Genomic DNA, 25,271 nt, shown 5'->3' with positions numbered 1-25,271 from the left:
GTGGTCCCAAGGCCAAGCAGAGATGTTGGGCTCGAATTTAGCAGGCCTGCGGGTTCCCAGCGGGTGGTCCTCCGGGAGCTTGGTCAACACGCTCGGCGAAATTAGTGGGTTGCCCGCGGGATTGTAGCAGGCAACACACTAATAGGAATCAATTACCTGCTCCTCCGGGGTCCACGCTGCTGGTCTGCGCGTTGGGCGGGTCAGCTGGAGGCTCTCTAGTTAAAGGGGCAGTCCTCCACTGACAGATGCTGCAACCAATGGAACAAATTGCAGCATGGAGCAGCCCAGGGGGAAGGCTGCTCCCAGTTTAATGATGCCTCACCCCAGGTATCATCAGATGGGGTGAGGAGGAGGGGGAGGACACAGATCATCCCCCCGGCGGGCGGGAGGAAGCGGCCTGCCTCTGCCACCAAGAAGGCCTGGCTCGAGGTGGCAGAGGGGGTCACCTGCACCACCAACATATCGCCCACCTGCATACAGTGCAGGAGGCGCTGCAATGACCGCAGTAGGTCAGCCACAGTGAGAACACGAAGTCTTTCCCCTACACTCCGTCTGCCACAACACTGCCCCCACCCCACATCTCCTTCGGCACCGCCAACACTACTCTGTCACATCACCCTTCATCGCCACTCAAACCCCATCCTCATCTTACCTCCACCTACTCACCTCGCCAGTACTCATCCTGCCACTAACAATGCAACCCAATCCTCATACAATCTCATTGCTCCATCCCATACGCACCCTCTCGTGCATCTCCCTCACGGCCAGCCTCACTCAACCTGCCACCACCTGTGCTGCAGCCACAGGGCATGCATCACATATGTGCAGTAGGCAGCGGAAGGCAAAATTAGTGGGTTGCCCGCGGGATTGTAGCAGGCAACACACTAATAGGAATCAATTACCTGCTCCTCCGTGAGCATGAAGGGGGTCGTGTGCTCCCACCGACGTCAGCATGAAGGGGGTGCACAAGGGTGTCGGAGGGTTTGTCCTGGGTGTTACCTATATTGAATTTCAGAGCAACAAACAGCACACATTATATTGACACCACCACTGCCATGTCTCCGCGAATCCTGTCCGTTGTGTCCAATAATGCCCGCTCCTGGGTATCACTATGAGGACCCACCACTGATGCCACCCATCGTGTTACTGCAGAGTAGGTGCAGGTGTATTTGCAGGGCTCTTCCGCGCAGACGACTGAGAGACATCGGCGGTGTAGCCGGCTGCACCCTGGAAGGATGCGGAGGAGAAGTTGTGGAGGGCAGTGGTGACTTTGACAGCGACAGGTAAGCAGTTGGTGCTGGGGCCAGCCAGGAGCCGCTCGGCATGAAAGAGCCTGCAGATCTCCACGACTACATGTCGAGTGAATCTGCGCCTCCGTGTGCACTGCTGCTCGGAGAGGTCCGGGGATCTGCGCCTCGGTCTGTGGACCCTGTGGCGAGGGTAGTGCCCTCTGCGATGCGTCTCTCCCTGCGGTAGCCCTCCCTCCTGCTGTGCAGGTGGGCGTGCAACAACACCGTGTTGGGGGGCTCCACGTCTCTGCGGCGGACGGCGTGGACTGCGAGGCTGCTGGAGCTGGTCATGCTGTTCGTCCTCCGAAGTTGTCCACGCACCACCCATCTGGCAGGTGTTGGTCTGAGGGGTTGTGCTCGGACTGGGGCTGCGGTTTCGTGTCGGTCTGTCCTCTGGCTTGGCGGGGGGTGGTGGAGGGCAGGGGTTGCCCTATGTGACGCGGTGGCCTCCTGCGTGGGTGAGGGCTCTCCCCCGTGGAGTGCACCTTGGCACCTGCCATAGGCTGCTGGCTGCAACACGCCTGGTTGGAGAGAGACTGTTTCCCCCAGTGTGTGAAACTCACTGCCTTGAACCTAAAATCCCACACTTCCTCTTTTGACAGCTGCTTCAGCTCATTAAATGACCTCAACAAGCAAGGTAAGTACTCTCAAGTGGAACCCCGCTGGCTTTAATTGCCTGCGGGATTCCCACCAGCGGGGCTTGCGTGCGCAGCCCCGCACGTCAGCGCGGTACCCGGAAGTGGCCGGGATTTCGGTGCGATCCAGTCGCGTGACCGGATATCGGGATTTTCCGGGCCACCCCGCTGGAAACCCGCAGGAAACCCGACGCGAAAATCGAACCCGTTGAGTATGCTGAAATGCATTTCACGTAGGATTCTTACAGCAGGCAGAGAGAGACTTTCAGCTGTCAGTCTTGGCTGTATTCAAATCTTTGTCCCAGCAGTGAAAGGAGAGTGTGCTAACTCACTGCACCATTCTGTTTACCCTGTTTCTCTTTTCCTTTTTTTCCAGGCCCTGAGGCAATATCATGCCCTTCCATTTCTCAGGATTGAGTCAAACTGTATGGTTCCTGCCTGAGAACTGACTGAACTCATTCAGAACAAGTGAGTTGGTGGAGACTTAAATATATTCATTGCTCTGGCTTCCCAGCGACCTGAAAGGTAATACTGTAATCTAATAATGTGACTACAATATTTCTTTAAAGCATTCTTATTGCTGGTCTTCATCGCTTCTTTGCATAGTTTTCTCTAAATTTGCTGTAATCTTTCACATAACGTGCACTTATCACATATACTTTTCACAATCTCAATAAAATGCTTACATATAATATGAACTCGGAAAAACATTCACTTGAGTCTTGCACTTATTTCCAATATAAAGTAATGCACATTCTAAGCAGAGCGTAATGTGCAAAACTCAAATGTGTGCTGTGCATGGTTTTCTGACCATTAATTTAAATTCACCTTTTTTATATGTGAAGTCATTTTGAGGTGTTTCCATTAAATATCTTTCCAGATAAAATAGAGATGGGTTTCAGGCCTATTTTGAATGTAAAATGGTTCAATACATCTAAACTCCAGAATGAAATTTCCATTTTGGTTTATTTCACTCAGCAGATCACCTTTTGCTGTTTTATGCTCCTCACCTGTATCCATGCAGAGATGAAACTCATATCCACAAAGGCTTTGAAATATCCACTGTGAAGGTGGTCAATAACATCCACAGCCAACACAAAGTAATAGACGTAATATATATAATAAAACAGACTCATCACGACAAGTCCGATCTGGAAAAGAACAGGACACACAGACTGGTAAACTGTACGTCTCATACACTCATAGGAACATAGGAACAGGAGTAGGCCATTCAGCCCCTCGTGCCTGCTCCGCCATTTGATAAGATCATGGCTGATCTGTGATCTAACTCCATATACCTGACATTGCCCATATCCCTGAATACCTTTGGTTGCCAAAAAGCTATCCAGCTCAGATTTAAATTTAGCAATTGAGCTAGTATCAATTGCCGTTTGCGGAAGAGAGTTCCAAACTTCTACCACCCTTTGTGTGTAGAAATGTTTTCTAATCTCACTCCTGAAAGGTCTGGCTCTAATTTTTAGACTGTGCCCCCTACTCCTAGAATCCCCAACCAGTGGAAATAGTTTCACTCTGTCCACCATATCCGTTCCCCTTAATATCTTATAAACTTCGATCAGATCACCCCTTAACCTTCGAAACTCCAGAGAATACAACCTCAATTTGTGTAATCTCTCCTCGTAACTTAACCCTTGAATTCTGGGTATCATTCCAGTAAACCTACGCTGCCTCCAAGGCCAATATGTCCTTCTTGATTATCTTCTGCACCTGTTCATGACACTTCAATGATCTATGTCCCTAAACCCCGAAGTCCCTTTGGACATCCACTGTTTTTAACTTTTTACCATTTAGAAAGTACCCTGTTCTATCCTTTTTTGATCCAAAGTGGATGACCTCACATTTGTCCACATTGAATTCCATTTGCCACAGTTTTGCCCATTCACCTAATCTATCAATATCGCTTTGTAATTTTATGTTTTCATCTACACTGCTTACAATGCCACCAATCTTTGTGTCATCGACAAACTTAGATAAGTGACTTTCTATGCCTTCATCTAAGTCGTTAATAAATATTGTGAATAATTGAGGCCCCAAGACAGATCCCTGTGGGACTCCACTAGTCACATCCTGCCAATGTGAGTACCTATCCATTATCCCGACTCTCTGTCGCCTTTCGCTCAGCCAACTTCCTAACCAAGTCCGTACTTTTCCCTTGATTCCATGGGCTTCTATCTTAGCTAACAGTCTCTTATGTGGGACCTTATCAAATGCCTTCTGGAAGTCCATATAAATAACTTCCATTGACATTCCCCTGTCCACTACTTTAGTCACCTCTTCAAAAAATTCAATCAGGTTTGTCAGGGATGACCTAACTTTCACAAATCCATGCTGGCTCTCTGATTAATTGAAAATACTCGAGATGTTCAGTCACCCTATCCTTAATTATAGACTCCAGCATTTTCCCCACAAAAGATGTTAGGCTAACTGGTCTATAATTCCCTGGTTTCCCTCTCTCTCCTTTCTTAAAAAGCAGAATTTTCCAATCCAGAGGGACAGTTCCTGAATCTAGAGAACTTTGAAAGATTATAGTTTGGGAGTCTGCAATCTGCTCACCTACTTCCTTTAAAACCCTGGGATGGAAACCATCTGGTCCTGCGGATTTGTCACTCTTTGGTGCTATTATTTTCTTCATTTCTGTTGCTTTACTTATATTAATTTTATCGAGTCCCTGTCCCCGATTCAATATTAGTTTTCTTGGGATTTCCAGCATGCTATCCTCTTTTTCTACTGTAAATACTGACGCAAAGTAATCGTTCAACATGTCCACCATTTCCCCATTGTCAATGACAATATCCCCACTTTCAGTTTTTAAGGGGCCAACACTGCTCCTGACCACCCTCTTTTTCCTCATGTAACTATAAAAGTTCTTCGTCTTGGTTTTGATATCCCTTGCAAGTTTCTTTTCATACTCTCTTTTTGTTGCACTTACTATCTGTTTTGTGACACTTTGTCGATCTTTGTATCTTTCCCATTCGCCAGGATCTGTGCCATTTTTTGCCTTTTTGTATGCTCTTTTCTTATGTCTTATGCTGTCCCTGACCTCTTTAGTTGTCCATGACTTTTTTTTGGCAAGTAGAGTTCTTGCCCCTCAGGGGTATAAACTGATTCTGTATCACGTTAAATGTATCTTTAAACATTTCCCACTGATCATCAGTCGTTTTACCCATTAACAGATTTGCCCAGTTTACTGTGGACAGTCTCTGTCTCATCCCATTGAAGTCGGCCTGACCCAAGTCGAGAATATTAGCAGCTGACTCACTTTTTTCCCTTTCAAACACTACATTGAATTCGATCATATTATGATTGCTATTGGATAGATGTTCGCGTACAGTTAAGCCGTTATCTAAATCTGGTTCATTACTCATTACTAATTCTAGTATGGCTTGCCCCCTTGTTGCCTCTAGGACATACTGCTGTGGAAAACTATCCCGGACACACTCAAGAAATTCATTACCTTTCTGACAGTTGATTGTCTGCTTTTCCCAATCTATGTGAAGGTTAAAGTCCCCCATTAAGACCACTATGCCTTTCTTACACGCTTGTCTAATCTCTGCATTTATACAATCTTGCACTTTAGAGCTGTTGCCAGGGGTCCGATACACAATTCCCACTATACTCTTCGATCCTTTCCTATTTATCAATTCAACCCATAAGGTCTCTGTTGGCTGCTTACCTCTTGTTATATCCCCCTTTATCATTGAATTGATTTCATCTCGAATCATTAAGGCTACTCCTCCCCTCTTCCATTTTCCCCATCTCTCCTGTAGACCTTATAACCTGGTATATTTAGTTCCCAATCCTGACCATCCTGCAGCCATGTCTCTGTAATAGCTATCATGTCATACCCTCCAATTTGAATTTGAACCTGTCGTTCATTTAATTTATTCCTTATACTCCGTGCATTTGTATATAGAACTCTTAGTTGGGCCACACACCCTAGCACTCAGAAGTATATTTTAGAAGAAACATTTTTACTTCTGGATTATATTTAAGTCCAGTAGCTAGATCAACAAAATCTACAGAAAATTGAAAAATAAAACAATTGGTACACATAATTCAACCAACAAAACTAGCAAAAGCTGACAAACCGCTTCAAAAAAGTTAACACAACCCCTCAAAAAACTTAGAGCTCAGAAATAGCACTGAATGTGATGTCATTAAACTGACTACACAGTGAAACATGGGGTTTGTTTACATCCACCTGAGCGGGCAGATGGGGCCTCAGTTTAACCTCTCATCCGAACGACAGCACCTCCGACAATGCAACATTCCCTCAGAAATGCACTGAAGTGGCAGCCTAGGCTTATGTGCTCAAGTCTCTGGAGTGGGACTTGAACCCACAACCTTCTGACTCAGAAGTGAGAGTGTGACCGTTGAGCTGAAACCAAATGCAGAAGATTGTGGCAAAAATTTTGAATTTCCTCCTTTTCTGTGGAGATTATGTATTGGTGCTCTCTGTTGCTAAATCTGAAAAATGTGCTTTGAGATTGTTTATTTGATTGTTACAATAACAAGGAGGCATTCTGCTCTCCCCCTCCCAGTTCACACTGATATTCTTCAGATCATGCTGATACTCTTAATCTCCCATAATTCATGCTGGCACTGTTCTTTTTCCTCAGTTCTCCCCTCGCCCCTGACTGAAGCTGCTACTCTGGGAGATTGAACCTTTGCTACAGATTGGGGACAGGAATTTCTGATCTCACAAAACTATGAGATAAGGAATTTCCATCCAGAGTGTGGGGGAGAGTTTTGATTCTCAAGAGCAGTAAATACAAATAAGGATGAGGAAAGAACTGGGATCCAGCACTGGTTTTCAGTATGAAAATATGAAGTGTTAGCTGTCATTTATGCTGATAATATGGTGCTGATCAAAAGGACACCATACTAGGTGCTTAACAAGCTTTTCTTTTCATAAGACATAAAAAGCAAAATCATGAATTGTCAAACCGTGTCATAGCATCACGTGCATGTGATGTCACCATGATGAAAATAACTCATGTCATGGCTCTTTTCTCTATTTCCCTCCTACCCCCCCCCCCCAAATAATTGGACAATTCTTTTATGTGCTCCTTTGACTTTATTGTCAGTATTTCCCAATCTGTTCACACACAAAGGAAGAGCAAATAACCTTAATTTAAGTTAATTAAAGCAAACCAATTTGCTGCAATAAGTTCTGACCTCCAGCCAGTTCCATGGCTCCTGCCAATAACTCAGTATGCCTCTTTGAGTCATCCTGCACACCTGGAAGTACAGGTGAAGTAGAATAAGGGCCAGGAACAAAAGCTGGAAAGCACAATGAAAGTAGTATGAATGTAAAATGCTACCATACACTTTATTAAAGATACAATCACTTGAAATCACGAAACCTCTGGAGTTTGGATTCCTTAATCTGCACATGATTTGTAAATTCTTACGCATGATATTAAATTTTACTTGGCTCAACTTTATCATAGAAATTCAAAACATGTTTCATAAATTGAGCCAAGTTGGATTCCAGCTTTGTCATCGTATATTGTAACATACTGAAGCTTTAAGCCAAATTTTTACAGCAATGTAACTGATGCCTTGGAGCAATGCATGCTATCTCAACTTATCTCATTCCCTTTTGTAAAAAAAGGCACAGGCTCTGCTTCAACAATTATATGTGGCAGAGAATTCCACCCTCTATGTAAAGAAGTTTTTTCTAATTTTCCTTATATTTTTTCAGGATTATCTTAAACTTTTTATGTTAAATCTTGCCGATACTTTGAAAAAAGGGCACACATTTAAGGCACTAAAATTTAACATACTCACAAATTTAGAACAATCACAATGACTGGTGTAATCGGGGTGCTCCTCTGAAGTAAGGGTGAAAGCATGTTATTTATTCTGTATCTGGTGCATGTTATCTCTGAGATCGGAATATCTGGTGACTTAACTGAATGCCAAAAGTGAAAAAAACGTCGGAAGGCAGATTTGGTGTAATAAAACTGAAAAAGAGCATTCCTTGGTTGTTCATATGTTTTTTATTTATATTTTATTTGGCTGGAGTTGGCCGTCTCAAAGAAATTCTATTCCTGTATAACCCATAAAATAATTGTCAACATTTTAAACCCACGACCTGAAATTCTTACCTCAAAAGCCATGATGAAATAGTCCAGAAGAGAGTTTTTCTGGTAAATGCTAACCGACTCTATATGAGCTGATGGAAGAACACCTCCTAATGGTAGCAACTCTGCCAGCAGAGACACTGTGGTGAAGAGGTTGGTGGGTGGATTGTAGAGGGTGAACTCCACTATCACTGCTCTGGTGTTCCGATCGATCCACTCACTCTCTTTCAGTGTTAGTAGTGTTGCATAAGCCTCATGCCTAAAATTTTGAGGGATGGGAAGTGTGAAGAGTGGAGTAAATGTTACTGCATTCTGCACTTTTAGCACACGTAAACATCACATTAATAGATTATTTTAATAAAATTGCTACATTTAAAATTGTCCTTTATATAGAAAAATGAATTCCTCTGCATTCATTTTCAATTGTATTTCCCAGGCAACAGCCATGTCATCGTGATTTACAATGCTCCTATTTCTGTAACATTTAAGAACAGATAAAATATTAATATTTTTATTTTTAATATAGTAACCACAATTAATAATGGATAATCTTCATATTTTAGTCTCACTTTATTGCATACTCAGAAAAAGCAATTGACCCTCATTGGTCCAGACTACATTCCCCTAATCTTCAGCTCTGTTGATCGTTCCTCTTTCCCTCTCTACCATACACACAGAACAGTAGGGGAGCATTGGAGAAATTCATCAAAAGACTATAAGTACCAAGTAATCTTTGCATTGGCACATTACTCTTCCTAGGAAAAGATTTTATTGAGGAAACCATCCATTACTGCGATGAAGATTGGATAATTTTTCACAATTCTGAAATGGCATGGCAGAGATAAACCAGTTTATGCTTATTCCAAGTCTCTGATAGCTATGTTCCATCCACTCCATGTCATATTTCATGTATTGCTCTCCATATTGCCGCTATGGACACAGTCTGTAAGCAGCAACATACCCTAACACTCCATATCAAATATGACACTAAATCGTGACAAATTCTTTCCATCATGTCAAATACTGATTGTAAAAAGTGACAAAACCTATCTCCCCAGTTCAGATGCCGACAGTAAAAACAATAACATGCGCATATCTGAATGTTGGAGTGTGACATAAAGGGTGAGAACATATAATTTCTTATTGTCAATGGATTTTTGCCCTCAGAGTTACGTACTGACAGAAAACAGTGACACATCTTCACCCTCCATGTTAGATTCTGCAATGAACAGTGACAATTTCTCACTCGCCATATCAGATACCAAGAGGAAAAAGCAACACCCTCATCCTCTACTTCAGATGTCAACAATAACCAACAAAAAATTCTCAGGCTCCACATCAAAGTTATTCCTGTGCAGATGAGCTCAAAAAGAATCCCAAAAGCAATTTCAATTGCATCGTGTTGATGCTGTTGTCAGTAATAAAATTTCACTTTCAGATCATAAATCCTTTGATTGTGTGACTGGTTTAGAATCTTCTCCTAGTCACCATGAATATCTCTATACCCACAGCTATCTTAGTCATTTTTTAAGTTTTCTAAATAAAAATTAAATTCAGCGATCCATCATTTGCCTGTGCGAGTTAATCAATCTCAGCTGGGACATAAACCCTACAGGAAAATGCATGTGCGTTGAGATCACGCGAGGACAGGAACCTGCTCAACAAGTGTCAGATCTCTGGATAAGGAAAAAAGATTACAATTGGATCTAGGTGCAATGTGGGAATGGGGCCGCATCTGGCAGATGACATTTAATGTAGATAAATATAATGTCATGCACATGGGGAGGGCGAATGCAGAGTTCTGAATTAAGTCTACTAAGCGGGAAAGAGACCTAGTTGTTATATTGCATGAGTCTCTAAAGGTTCATGACCAGTGCAAAAGGCTATAGAGAAAGCAAGTAGAGTGTTCGGATGTATAGTTATGATGATCCAATATAAAACAAAAGGCACCATACCGTCCTTGTACAAGACCTTGGTTAAGCCTCATCTGGAATATTACGTCCACTTTTGATCCCCTCACATGGTGGAAGATTTTGAGACCCTGGAAAAGGTTCATGGAAGTGCCACAAGACCAACACTTCATTTAAAAACCTTTAGTTATCACAATAGGCTCAGAAACCTGAATCCTTTTACTCTAGAAAAGCGTAGACTTCGGGGCGATTTGATTGAAGTATTTAAAATGATGAAGAAACAGGACTGTATCCATGTGGATAGATTTTTTGAATTAGATAAGTTAGGAAAGCAGACATGCGTATAAGTTACGTAAGCACTAGGACTAGAACTGGGTCAAATATCAGGAGGTTTTTCTTTTCACAGAGGGTCATGGGCCTTTGGAATAAATTGCTGACTCGTGCAGTGAGTGTGGATTCGCTGCAAACATTCAAAAGCTGAATGAGTTCTTGGCTGTGGCCTTGTATCACAGCGTACAAAAGGTAGGTGGGATATTGGTTGATAGGTCTCATGGTCACTGTGGTCTCCTTCAATTCATTTTGATCACCTTCAGGGGATGGAGAGGAATTATGTGGAATTAAATTTTGCCTGAATTGGTCTAGGGTTTTTTTTTCCTGTATTTTTGCCTCTCCCAAGAGGATAGGGAGCACTGATTTACACCACGCTCAATTTTGTTTACCCTTGAGGTCAATGGGTGTAAAATAATCTGCCAATTCGCTATCACCAGTTTCATGCTTTCACCGAAGGCCAATTTCACCCCCCAGTGCTTTCTGGAGTAGGGGAGGACACTGGGGGGTTGGGGAGGGGCGTTGGTGTGAAACAGTAAAGTAAGTGCAGTAAGTTGGAAAAGCAAGCTAGGACTTCAACATAGCCAGTGCAGGACACTGGTTTTCATTCACAGACAGAATTACTGGAACCACTGTGAATCTTGTCTTGCTTTAATTAGTTGAAAAAAGCTTTATCATTGGGTAATTTCGACAAGAATTAAGATTTAGGTACATTAAAGACCAACTGTGAAAACATCTGCATATCTTACCGTGTTCTACCAAGGTTAATAATGGATCCCCTTCCTCTGTAGCAATTAAATCGGCCACACTGGCTGGACTGTTCAGTTCTTGCATGCTTTGTGGAGTTTGAGTGATCTGGATGGTGGATCATAGTGGTGTGTGGAGGCCCGCAGTCCTGGATAAGCCCTGACAATACTTCTGGAATCTAAAAGTAGAGCTCAGGTAAAACACATCTTTTTAGAAGTAATGCTGCCCCCATAGTACTCAACCATACAGATCAGGCAGGTATCAAGTTCAATTCCTGAAATGCCCAGAGTTAGCATATTTGAGTTGAGTGATATAAATGGCCTGAGAGTCCTTGGACTGGGGGAGCAGGAGGGGAAAAAATTTGGCCATGGTTCCCACTCCTGATCGCTGTCCTGCGACTCTGTTGGAAGTATACATATGGATACTGGGTGAAGGTAGAATCAGGCTCAAATGCGTAGCAAAATAGCCTGCTGATCTCACTGTCTAGGTACATACATTCACCACATGCATGAGGTATTGGAGAGCTGTCTTCAAGAGAGAAAGGCTAAGAGCAGAAAGTTGTGTGTGGGGTGGAAAGGACTGATTGTTTTTGTATAAATTGATGAGGGGCATTGTCAATTAAGAACTGGCTGTCGAGGGCAGAATGCCTGATTTCTATCTGGGTGGGGGGGCAGAATTTCAGGTAGAACTTTGTTACTTGGATCCCACCCTGCTGCCTTGGTTTTTAAATTCTGGTATGGAGGAACAGTGGGCCACAACAAAGCGGCAAGTCAGGGAGAGTTCCTAAGCTATCCCAGGAAATTGCACCCTTCGAAGGCCTCAGCAGAACTTGCATCAGTTGAGAGCTGCAGAATCCCTTTGAGGCCTTCTGAAAGTCCCCAAACCTTCACTAGACTAAAGTAATTGATCCTGAAGTGGATTGATTACCTTGTTCAGAAGCTAAATTGCTCCTATTGGAGTCTAAGACTGAAGAAAAGTGATTTTTTTTCTTTCACCCCACGGGCCTCAAGGACCTCAGACAAAATGGCTGTGGCTTGCTCCATCTTACAAGGATGAATTTGGGAGGAAGGGGCACCAATGATGCACCTATGCAGACGCTGGTAGCCTGACCCACCCATGAAGAAATCTTTGGGATTTGGGATGGAATTTCTCGGGCCAGGGCTTGCAGGGCTTCCGCATTTGCGCCGTTGAATCAGACCCTGAGAAATTTTGGTGGCTTTTATTTTAATTTAATTTAATTTTACCTTTAAGAGATACTTCACAATCAAAACTGCCCTTCAATTGTGTCTACTTTTCTTCTTCAATTTTTTTGTGATACATTGCAACAAACGGGAACTCATGAACATTGGGTTAAAACACTACCCTTTCACCTGAGACTTCGATTCCATATTGATGGGATGACATTCTCCTTTATGACAGATGTTAAGGGTCCTGAGTGAATGAATTTGAAAAGTTTTAACTCAGCTCCCAGTGGGTGAGTTCACTGCACATTCAGCATCAATCAAATAACTTCATTCAGAAGAGGCTAAAGGACACAGACCAAAAAATGGTACTGTTGCTGCCGGAGAAGCATTTCAAGGCATGATGCACACTGGAAGAGGGTGGGGGGAGATGAACATTACATTGAATCCATATTAATCTTACTTTAGTCCTAGAAAGTGAGGAAACATTTCTTGCAGACATCAGGGGCATGATTTTAACCCTGAAGAACGGGTGGTTGGGGGCAGGGGGGGGGGCAGTAAAAATTTTAAAAATTGGGAGCGGGAACGAGTCCCGGCTGCAACGCACCGAAAAATTTGTTTGACCCAAACGCATCTGGATGTGTGTATGCTTTGGAAACCCGGAAATCCTGCCGACAATTAAATGACATTTAAAGGGGGAATTAAGATCATTGAAGTACTTAAAATCAATTAAATTTGTGGGGATGAAGGCAGACAAACAATTTTAACTCTGCCTGAACATGTCTCCTGTGGCCTCTGAACCACGCCATGGAATCGGAGGTGAGTTGCAGCCGGCACCCATTTGGACCTTTAAACCAGTGATTGACACATCTGAAGAAAAGGTGAGTTTTCGCAACAGGGCAATCAGTTCTCTCAGACAAACTTTTGGCTGGGAGTTCTTTGTGTTTAGACTGAGATTTCTTCATTCACACTCAGAATTCTTGTGTTGTCACATACTTACCTACATTTTGGACCCCCTCAAACTGACACCATCAGGATGGGGGGCACAATGGATTTATTCAGCAGTACATCTGAGGAGGAGGCACATCACCATCCGCAGCAGGCACAGCATGCAGTTCTGGGTGTTGCAGCTCCATAAGACAGAGGTGTGCTACAAAGACCTGCAGAAGAGCAGAGAGGGGACCAATGGAGGGGCCGAGGTCGCACGAGGGACTACTCCCATGGGACAGTCTACAGGCAAAGGCTGAGCTTGCCAGACCTCTCAGAGGAGCAGTGCCTAGAAAGGCTCAGATTGAGTCGCCAGGTGATCACAGACATCTACAGGGCCCAATTGATTGCACACACGTAGCAGTCCGAGGCTCCTTCATGCAGAGCTGCTCCCGGATGGGCCTGGTGGCCACACATTGCCTGTTGCAGTTAAAGTCACCACTGCCCTCAATTTCTTTGCCTCCGGATCCTTCCAGGGCGCGACTGGTAACATCACGAGGAGATCTCAGTCGCCTGCACATAAGTGTATACAAAAGGTGACGGATGGCTTATTTGCAAGGGCATCCAACGACATCAACTTCCCCATCGACAACATCAGCCAGACTGAGAGGGCAGTGGGTTTCCACTCTCTGACCGGCTTTCCACAGCGACAGGGCGCAATTGATTGCACACACGTAGCAGTCCGAGGACCTGCACATGAGCCAGGACTGTTCAATGTTCAATTGACTCCCTCAATGCGCAGCTGGTTTGTAACCACCAGAAGAGGTTTCTGCATGTGTGTGTCAAATTCCCTGGCAGCTTCCATGATTCCTTCATTTTGCACAAATCCAACATGCCGGCCCTCTTCCACGCACAAGACACACTTGAGGGCTGCCTCCTTGGAGACAAGGGATAACCCCTGCAGGCGTGGCTCATGGCACCTGTGAGGAACCCCACCAGTGACACACAGAAGCAGTACAATGACATTCACAGCACTACCAGGTCTGTCACTGAACAAGCCATAGGACTGCTGGAGATGCACTTCCGGTGCCTGGATCAATGTGGGGGAGCCCTTCAGTACTTATCGGTGAGGGTGTGTAGAACAATATTCGTGTGTTGCATCCTGCACAACATCGCTCAACAGAGAGGGTTACCAGTGGATGAGTCCCCATGCGCTCCACAAGCAGCCGCACCTATGATCAACATTGAAGAAGACAACGAGGAAGAGGATGAGGAGGAGGAGGAGGAGGAGGAGGAGGATGAAGATGTGCGAACCATCTGCAGAACAGAGTCTCACCTGGCTGCGCGTCATGCCAGGGAGTTACTCATATTTGACAGATTCTCATCAGGAGATCTGCAAAGTGGCTGCAGTCAAGCATCAGACCATCTGTAATGACCACCATGACCACCACAACCACAACCCCCCGACCCCCCAAGGTTGCACAAAACAATCATACAAGAACACATACACCCATTGCAAATGTACTCAATGGGTGGCATCAAGTCTCGCCTTTCATGAGCAACCACAAGTAAGGGCGCTTTCCAAAAGAGACTCATGAATAGGCATGTCGTAGCAGTGGTGGTGAGAAACAGAACATTTGATGTGATGTTAAAATAAACCAAATATGAATGAAAAACATGACAGTCTGTCAGACACCCTTGTGCATACCCTTGGTGATAACAAAACCTTTGAATACCTCTTCCGACAGCTTCTATGTGGTGCATTCCCTGTGGCTGCAGCAAAGGTAGTGGCAGGTTGCTCAGATTCAAGCCTTGACTGCTGAGATGCTTTTGGCCGAAGACCTATGGGTTTTGGAGACAGTGAGGGCCCCTCCAAAGATGGCTCCACCTGCACTTGTGCAGGGGCAGGATCAGCCACCTGAAAAGGGGGTAGCATTGCGGATACTGGTTGAGGGGGGCTTTGAGTAGCGTCCCCACTTCCACGTCCCCTTTTGCCATCACTCCTCTCCTGGGCCAGGGCCACATCACTTCTACCACTCTGTTGGACAACAGTTAGAAGGACATGTGCAATGCCTTGTAAGGCCAGTGCTAATGTATCTGTCTGCCTGTCTAAGGCAGCAGAATGTAATTCGTCCTGAGTCCGCACAGCTGTTGCCAGGGCCTGAATTGACTCATTTGTGAGCTGTGCTTAAAGCTCAATGGAGGCAGCCATTCTCTCCATCGCAGATCTGCACTTACCTGCAACACCAATTCACCAGCGATGGATGTGGACTCCTCCATCCTCTCCACTATCATGGCGAGTGCGCATGGCAGGTTTTCCACTCCCTCGCAAAGTTGCTTTTGTATCTCTAGCATTCTTCTTTTCAAGGATGGCCCGGAGTTCAGCATCTGTGCCAAGCTGAGCAGAGCTTGGAGAGGAGTGTGCCCAACGATACGGACTCTCCACCGCTGCCCCTGCCACCAGTGTCTGCTCGTGCTCACTTGTGTGTGTTGATTCACCAGGTGACAACTCTACCTCTCTAATAGGACCCACCGAGGTCAGCATTTATTACCATCCCTAATTACCCTTGCGAAGGTGGTGGTGAGCCGCCTTCTTGAACCACTGCAGTCCATGTGGTTAAGGTTGTCCCACAGTTCTGTTGGGTAGGGAGTTCCAGGATTTTGACCCAGCGATGAAGGATCGGCGATATATTTCCTAGTCAGAGCGATGTGTGACTTGGATGGGGAACATGCAGGTAGTGTTGTTCCCACGCGCTTGCTGCCCTTGTCCTTCTAGGTGGTAGAAATCGCGGGTTTGGGACGTGCTGTTGAAAAAGCCTTGGCAAGATGGTGCAGTAAATCTTATAGATGGTACACACTGCAGAAACGGTGCGCCGGTGGTGGAGGGAGTGAATGTTTAAGGTGGTGGATAGGGTGCCAATCAAGCGGGCTCCTTTGTCCTGGATGGTGTCGAGATTCTTGAGTGTTGTTGGAGCTTCACTCATCCAGGCAAGTGGAGAGTATGTCATCACACTCCTGACTTGTGCCTTGTAGATGGTGGAAAGGCATTGGGGAGTCAGGAGGTGAGTCACTCACCACAGATTACCCAGCCTCTGACCTTCTCTTGTAGCCACAGTATTTATGTGGCTGGTCCAGTTAAGTTTCTGGTCAATGGTAACCCCCAGAATGTTGATGGTGGGGGTTTTGGTGATGTATAATGCTGTTGAACATCAAGGAGAGGTGGTCAGACTCTTTCTTTTTGGTGATGGTCATTGCCTGGCAAGAATGTTACTTGCCAAGCCTGGATGTTGTCCAGGTCTTGCTGCATGACGGCACGGACTGCTTCGTTATCTGAGGGATTGCGAATGGAGCTGAACACTGTGCAATCATCAGCGAACATCCCCACTTCTGACCTTATAATGGATGGAATGTCATTGATGAAGCAGCTGAAGATGGTTGGGCCTAGGACACTGCCCTGAGGAACTCCTGCAGCAATGTCCTGGGGCTGAGATGATTGGCCTTCAACAACCACTTTGTGCAAGGTATGACTCCAGCCACTGGAAAGTATTCCTCCTGATTCCCACTGACTTCATTTTTACTCGGGCTCCTTGATGGCACATTCAGTCAAATGCTGCCTTGATGTCAAGGGCAGTCACTCTCACCTCACCTCTGGAATTCAGCTCTTTTGTCCATGTTTGGACAAAGGCTGTAATGAGGTCAGGAGCCAAGTGGTCCTGGTGGAACCTAAATGGAGCATCGGTGAGCAGGTTATTGGTGATGGAATACTCTCCTCTTGCCTGGATGAGTGCAACTCCAACAACACTCATGAAGCTTGACACCATCGAGGACGAAGCAGCCCGCTTGATTGGCACCCCATCCACCACCGGCGCACAGTGGCTGCAGTGTGCACCATCCACAGGATGCATTGCAGCAACTCACCAAGGCTTCTTCGACAGCACCTCCCAAACCCGCGACCTCTACCACCTAGAAGGACAAAAGCAGCAGGCACATTGGAACAACAACACCTGCACGTTCCCCTCCAAGTCACACACCAACCCGACTTGGAAATATATCGCCGTTCCTTCATCGTCGCTGGGTCAAAATCCTGGAACCCCCTACCTAACAGCACTGTGGGAGAACCTTCACCACACGGACTGCAGCGGTTCAAGAAGATGGCTCACCACCACCTTCTCAAGGGCAATTAGGGATGGGCAATAAATGCCGGCCTCGCCAGCGACGCCCACATCCCATGAACAAATTTTTAAAAAAGTAAGTGCCGCTTAATAGCACTGTCAACGACACCTTGCATCACTTTGCTGATGATTGACAGCAGACTGATGGGGCAGTATTGGCCAGATTGGATTTGTCCTGCTGCTTTTTGTGGACACGACATACCTGGGCAATTTTGTTGGGTAGATGCCAGTGTTGTAGCTGTACTGGAACAGCGTGGCTAGAGGTGCAGCTAGTTCTGGAGCACAAGTCTTCAGCACTGCAGCCGGGATGTTGTCAGGGCCGATAGCCTTTGCTGTATCCAGTACACTCAGCCATTTCTTGGTATCACGTGGAGTGAATCGAATTGGCTGAAGATTGGCTTTTGTGATGGTGGGGATATCGGGAGGAGGCCGAGATGGATCATCCACTTGGCACTTCTGGCTGAAGATGATTGCTAACGCTTCAGCCTTGTCTTTTGCACTCACGTGCTGGGCTCTGCCATCATTGAGGATGGGGATGTTTACAGAGCCTCCTCCTCCCGTTAGTTGTTTAATTGTCCACCACCATTCACGACTGGATGTGGCAGGACTGCAGAGCTTTGATCTGATCCATTGGTTGTGGGATTGCTTAGCTCTGTCTATAGCCTGTTGCTTCCGCTGTTTAGCATGCATGTAGTCCTGAGTTATCGCTTCACCAGGTTGGCACCTCATTTTTAGGTATGCCTGGTGCTGCTCCTGGCATGCTCTTCTACACTCCTCGTTGAGCCAGGGTTGATCCCTTGACTTGTTGGTAATGGTAGAGTGAGGAATATGCCAGGCCATGAGGTTACAGATTGTGGTGGAATACAATTCTGCTGCTGCTGATGGCCCACAGGGCCTCATGGATGCCCAGTTTTGAGCTGCGAGATCTGTTCTGAATCTATCCCAATTTACACAGTGGTAGTACCACACAACACGTTGGACGGTGTCCTCAGTGTGAAGATGGGACTTCATCGCCACAAGTACTGTGCGGTGGGCACACCTACCAATACTGTTATGGACAGATGCATCTGCAACAGATAGATTGGTGAGGATGAGGTCAAGTAGGTTTTTCCCTCGTGTTGGTTCTCTCACCACCTGCCACAGGCCCAGTCGCTAAGAAGTTATGATTGAGTTAGACGATCAGCCATGATCATTTTGAAGGGCCGAATGGCCTACTCTTGCTCCTGTTTTCTATGTTTCTATGTGACCGTGTGCCCTCAGAGGCAGGGAGCTCCTCTGAGGAGTTGCCCTTGACCACGTCTTCGGTCCGTGACGCCCCCAGAAGAGAACATACAGCAATATTAATAATTATCGCAGAAGAATTGTTGCGATGAGCATGCTGAGGTGTGCAACAGATCAATCATTGATCACATCAATCCATGTTGTGCGTGAGGGATGTTAAAATTCCATCACCAGACATTTGCGGAGTGCCAGTCTCAGCATCCCCTACGGTCAGGCACTGTACCGTCCAACTTATATCCAAAGCCTCCTCCTCCACCTCTGTGAGGGCCACTATTTGTGGTGGCCCCCTCCAGTCCTCGCCCACTGCCTTGCATTTTGCACTCTCTTCCCCTACAAGGGGAGAAAGTAGACATGTGAGCGACTCGAGGGTGATGTGGTCACCCAATGGATGCATTGCTTTGGGTCAGTATGACAATGAAGCAGATGCATCAGAGGGTGAGTATCAAACAGATTGATCACATTGCATCTGGACTGGGGTGATTGGGAGAGGTGGGTGCACAAATGGGGGGGTGGGAGGTGAAGAAGTGCACAAAAAGTGAAGTTAAGTCGATACTGAGCCTTATGTGGGTGTGAGGAGTGATGTGTGATGGGATAGGGTTGGTAGGGCAGTGTGAGAGTGGGGGGTTATGTTCACCACAAAGGCAGGTGAATCAGTAAATGTGCTCACTTTTCCTGACCTGGCTAGGTCATTAAATCTCTTTCTGCATTGAAGCCACAACCGGGGCACCGTGCTTCTGCTGCTGATCTGGTCTGCCACCTCCAGCCACGCCTTCTTCATGACAGACCCAGGTTTCTTCCTCTTGTCTGGAGATAAAGCACCTCCCTCCTGCTTTTCACTGCTCCAGATTAGTGTCGGAGAACCTAAATGCTGGCATGGCTGTGGAACGTTACATGGTGATTATAGCCTCCTATCTCCTTCAAAATGCATTGTTGGAGTGACCCTTTATTTAGGGGGCTTTAAACATGTCATGCGGATGCGCAGTCCGCCCGGTGCGCAGCTTGAGGACGTGAAACCTGGAAGTTCAGTTAAGTGGCTACAATTTAGTTGCGATCACTTGGGAAACTGCACTATTTTTTTCTCTGGGTTTCCCACCTGGCCTGCTGGGATCCTGCCAAACCATGCCCCAGAGAGCAGAAGACGAAGGCAAGAAACAACCAATTATGGCACAAAGCAATAAACATACTTCAGCTGGTGAAAAGCTGTAAACTGCATTTTGGATTCAGAGGCAGCTATTAGACTTTTGGTAATGTTGAAAATTTGGAGGAAATTCCAGCAAGCTTAGGGCAGTGAATGCAATGGCTGCAGTGAGCAACTTGAGAAGCTGGAGAAAAACAGCTGCAATGGGACATGCATCAGTGATTGCATGGACTGCAAAAAAAACTGCAGCAAATTGCAGAAAAATTTGCAGCATACAGGAGAATGAGTTATGGTATGAGTGAGGAGTCTGGGGAGCACCATGTCGATTAAGATTTGCTGGAGGATAGATGCTGCTGTTTGTTGAACTGATTGACTGTTGCATAAATGAGGAAGACCAGTTTTTCATGCACAGCAGGCTGGTGGACTGGGCGGACTCATGGCAGATGAAATTTAGAACTATAGAACCATAGAAAAGATATATTCGGCCCATTGTATCCGCGCCGGCTCGAAGAACAACCAGGTGCCCATTCTAATCCCACCTTCCAGCACCCGGTCCGTAGCCCTACAGCTTACAGCACTTTAGGTGCAGGTCCGGGTACTTTTTAAAAAAGAGTTGAGGGTCCCTGCCTCTATCACCAATTCAGGCAGTGAATTCCATACACCCACCACCCTCTGGGTAAAAAAGTTTTTCCTCATGTCCCTTCTAATCCTTCCGGAATCAGCTTAAATCTGTGTCCTCCAGTTCTTGAACTCTCCGCTAGGGGAAACAGGTACTTCCTGTCTACTCTGTCTAGGCCCCTCATAATTTTGTACACCTCAATGAAGTCTCCAGTCAGCCTCCTCTGCTCCAAGGAAAACAACCCCAGCCTATCCAATCTCTCCTCGTAGCTACAAATTTCAAGCCCTGGCAACATTCTTGTAAATCTTCTCTGCACTCTCTCCAGAACAATTACATCCTTCCTGTAATGTGGTGACTAGAACTGCGCACCATACTCCAGCTGTGGCCTTACCAGCATTTTATACAGTTCCATCATCACATACCTGCTTTTGTATTCTATACCTCAGCTGATAAGGAGAGCATTCCATTTGCCTTCTTCACAATCTTATCTACCTGTACTGCCACCTTCAGGGACCTGTGCACATACACTCCAAAGTCTCTCACTTCCGCTACCCCTCTTAATATATTCCCGTTTACTGCTTATTCCCTTTTACTGTTTGCCCTCCCTAAGTGCATTACCTCACACTTCTTCGGGTTGAACTCCATTTGCCACTTTTCCGCCACTCCACCAACCCATTGATATCTTCTTGGAGTCCACAGCTATCCTCTTCACTATCAACTACACAGCCAATTTTTGTGTCGTCTGCAAATTTGCCAATCATGCGCCGTACCTTCAAGTCCAAATCATTAATATATGTATCACAAACAGCAAGGGACCCAACACTGAGCCGAATGGCACACCACTGGAAATGAATTTCCATTCGCAAAGACATCCATCGCCTTTTACCCTTTGTTTCCTGTTACTGAGCCAATTTTGGATCCAATTCACCACATTTCCCTGTATCCCATGGGCTTTTACCTTTCCGACCAGTCTGCCATGTGGGACCTTGTCAAATGCCTTACTAAAATCCATATAGTCAACATCCACTGCACTACCCTCATCAATCCTCCTTGTCACTTCCTCAAAGAATTTCATCAGATTTGTCAGGCATGATCTTCCCAGAACAAATCCATGCTGACTATCCCTGATTAAACCATGCCTTTCCAAGTGACAATTTATCCTTTCTCTCAGTATTGATTCGAATAGTTTGCCCACCACCGAGGTAAGACCGATCAGCCTATAATTGTTCGGCCTTTCCCTCGTACCCTTTTTAAACAATGGTACTAAGTTTGCAGTCTTCCAGTCCTCCGGTACCTCCCCTGTATATAGTGAGGATTGGAAAATAATCCTGCGAGCATCTGCTATTTCCTCCCTGGCTTCCTTCAATAGCCTAGGAAACAATCCATCCGGCCCCGGTGACTTATCAACTTTCAAGGATTCCAGTCCCTCTCGTACTTCCTCTCTCATTATGTTTACCATATCGAATATTTCACACCTCTCCTCTTTAACTACTACATCCGGGTCATCCCTTTCCTTTGTGAATATGGAGACAAAATAGTCATTTAAAACCCTACCCACATCTTCTGCTTCTACACACAAGTTACCCTCATCATCCCTGATGGGTCCCACCTTATCCTTAGCTATCCTTTTGTTCTTAATGTACTGATAAAACACCTTTGGGTTTTCTTTAATCTTACCAGCTAATATTTTTTCATGCCCTCTCTTTGCTTTCCTTGTTTCTTTTTTTATGTCATCCCTGTACTTTCTAAACTCCTCTAGGCTTTCTGCAGTATTTAGTTTTCTGTGACAGGCATAAGATTTCTTTTTCTGCTTTATCTTGCCCCGTATACTTCTAGATTTAACGCAGAGAAGTGCAAAGTGATACATTTTGCCAGGATGAATGAGGAGATGCAATATAAACTAAATGGTACAATTCTAAAAGGGGTGCAGGAACAGAGAGACCTGGGGGTATATGAGCACAAATCTTTGAAGGTGGCAGGAAGCTTGAGAAAGTGGTTAAAAAAGCTTATGGGATCCTGGGCTTTATAAATTGAGGCATAGAGTACAAAAGCAAGGAAGTTATGTTGAACCTTTAAAAAACATTGGTTCGGCCACAACTAGAGTATTGTGTCCAATTCTGGACACCGCACTTTAGGAAGGATGTGAAGGCTTTTGAGAGGATGCAGAAGAGATTTACTAGGATGATTCCAGGGATGAAGGACTTCAGTTACGTGGATAGACTGGAGAAGCTGGGGTTGTTCTCCTTAGAGCAGAGAAGTTTAAGAGGAGATTTGATAGAGATATTCAAAATCATGAAGGGTTTAGAGAAAGTAAATAAGGAGAAACTGATCCCAGTGGCGGAAGAGTCGAGAACAAAAGGACACAGATTGAAGGGGATTGACAAAAGAACCAAAGGTGATATGGGGGAAAAACTTTTTTACGCAGTGAGTAGTTATGATCTGGAATGCGCTGCCTGAAAGGGTGGTGGAAGCAGATTCAATCTTGGCTTTCAAAAAGGAATTGGATAAATTCTTGAAAGGAAAAAATATGCAGGGCTATGGGGAAAGGGGACTAACTGGATTGCTCTTACAAAGAGCCGGCAAAGGCTCGATGGGCCGAATGACCTCCTGCTGTGCTGTAACCATTCTATGATTGTGCTTATTTTAGTATCATTTTAGTGGTGTTTTAATTTAAAATATACTGGTTGGGGGTTGAATCAGGGCCTGTTTGTGTACTGTTCTGTGGCTTGTATAGAATTTGCCAGGCCATTTGGCAGAAAATCATGCAATTGATTTGAAATTAAATGATCGACATAAATATTACTCCATCTTGAAATGCTGAACATATATCAGACGGTAATAACAAACTATTATTAAGCTATTTACTTTCACTTTTTAAGATGTCAAAACACATTTTGTACAAAGATTCTTGTTTTAGAACAAAAGCTCTAATGGTAAAATGCCAGTGAAAAAACATTTCATGTTTTGGTGTACAATATATAGATTTTTAAAAATGAATACATGATGAAACCACTTACATTACAGGCAGAGTTATTTGTGACTTGGATTTTCCTGAGTGACGGTGCACCAATCAAATGGCATTTGCCGTGGACTGGACCAGCCTATAGGTTGTAATTGAAACTGCAATTAGCCACAAACTTTGCACTGCAAGCATTTTATATTTATGTCGGTGAGACTGTGGAAAAGTTGCCCTGTACCACCACAGCTTTAACAGGGAACTACCTCAAAGGAAGAGTGTTTAGCATAAATAATGACAGAAATCATGTTATAACACAACACAGCATCACTTCAGTATGATATCATTGCAATGAAAAGATGGTTATTCTGGTTCTTCTGTCCTGAACATGATTACTCATGCTGGGATATGGCAGTTAGAATCGTGGAATCAAAAAATGATACAGCATAGAAGGAAGCCATTCAGCCCATCGTGCCTGTGCCAGCTCTTTGAACAAGCTATCCAATTGGTCCCACTGCCCTGCATTTTCCCCATGGCCCTGCAAATTTTTCCCCTTCGAATCCAATTCCCATTTGAAAGTTATTATTGAATCTGCTTCTACCACTCTGTCAGGCAGTACATTCCCGATCATAACAACTCGTTGCTTAAAAAAAAATTCTCCTCATCTCGCCTCTGGTTCTTTTGCCAATTACCTTAAATCTGTGTCTTCTGGTTATCGATCCTCCTGCCACTGGAAACAGCTTCTCCTTATTTACTCTATCAAAACCCTTCATGATATTGAACACCCTTATTGAATCTCCCCTTAACCTTTTTTACTTTAAGGAGAACAACCCCAACTAGCTTCTCCAGTCTCTCCACATAACTGAAGTCCTGCATCTCTGATACCATTCTAGTAAATCTCCTCTGCACCCTCTCTGAGGCCTTGACATCCTCCCTAAAGTGTGGTGCCCAGAATTGGACATAGTACTCCAACTGGGAGCTAACCAGTGATTTATAAAGGTTTAGCATAACTTCCTTGCTTTTGTACTCTATGCCTCTATTAATAAAGCCCAGGAACCCATATGCTTTTTTAACAGCCTTCTCAACTTGTCCTGCCACCTTCAAAGATTTGTGCACATATACCCCTGGGTCTCTCTCTTCCTGCACCCCTTTAAAATTGTACCATTTAGTTTATATTGCCTCTCCTCATTCTTCCCACCAAAATGCATCACTTCACACTTCTCTGCGTTAAATTTCATCTGCCACGTGTCTGTCCATTTCACCAGTATGTCTATGTCCTCCTGAAGTCTGTTGATATTTTCCTCATTGACTACTACATTTCTGAGTTTCGTGTCATCTGCAAACTTTGAAATGGTGCCCTGTGTACCCAAGTTCAGGTCGTTAATATACATCAATAAGTTCTTTGGCACCTCAACCACATGGCAATCCAAAGCCATGTCTTATCCTATTCTTACTCAACATCTATTCACATGCATACACTTTCTAGCAATCAAGAGAAGGAATCCTAGCTGTTTTTTCCATTCCCTTGTACAGGGGTACTGAGGCCAATTGTATGTCCCCCAAGGTTTAACATTAAAATGCAGTCACATGTTCACTTGCTGTCAAGTATTACAAAAATTATGTAATTAGCAGCTGGATAGTGGCTTGGAAAGTAGTATCTATAAAAAAACCTCGGAGGTGATTTTGCTGCTTATCCTTTTTAGCCTGCCCGCGACTTGGCCATTACTTCCTGGCATCTAATTATGCCAGCACCATAGAAATTGGAATTCTGAGTAGAAGAGAGCAAACCAAGATGTTTCTCTTCCTGATTTTATTTCCCCTCCCTTGGGAGCACTCAGTGTTTTCTCACAGTTACATATCTGAGATCGATAACTCGGGGTATGGGGGATTGGAAGTATGAACTCACAACCCATCCCTTCATGAAGACCCAATACAATCAATCACCACAACACCAACTCATTTTCCTTTTACTTAAGGATATT

The 25,271-nt window shown here is 44.9% G+C and overlaps 1 protein-coding gene across 5 annotated transcripts in view; it reads right to left on the bottom strand.

Annotated features, from left to right (window-relative positions):
* The window catches only part of LOC137341938 (polycystin-1-like protein 1), a 288,830-nt gene that overhangs the window by 26,942 nt on the left and 236,617 nt on the right, over window positions 1–25,271 (bottom strand). For 4 of the 5 annotated variants that reach the window (XM_068005486.1, XM_068005476.1, XM_068005458.1 and 1 more), the window contains exons 57-61: window positions 23,351–23,434; window positions 11,018–11,193; window positions 8,056–8,290; window positions 7,121–7,225; window positions 2,935–3,075 (exon numbers count right to left, since the gene is read on the bottom strand). In XM_068005486.1, coding sequence (XP_067861587.1) covers window positions 2,935–3,075; window positions 7,121–7,225; window positions 8,056–8,290; window positions 11,018–11,193; window positions 23,351–23,434 — 741 coding nt within the window. Of the gene's footprint in view, window positions 1–2,934; window positions 3,076–7,120; window positions 7,226–8,055; window positions 8,291–11,017; window positions 11,194–23,350; window positions 23,435–25,271 lie in introns of those variants that run through there. The other variant, XR_010967170.1, reaches the window with a different exon arrangement.

Source organism: Heptranchias perlo, chromosome 2, assembly GCF_035084215.1.
Source record: "Heptranchias perlo isolate sHepPer1 chromosome 2, sHepPer1.hap1, whole genome shotgun sequence".
Lineage (NCBI taxonomy): Eukaryota > Metazoa > Chordata > Chondrichthyes > Hexanchiformes > Hexanchidae > Heptranchias > Heptranchias perlo.
Note: the sequence above shows the minus strand (reverse complement) of the source record. Positions and strands in the feature narration are given on the sequence as shown.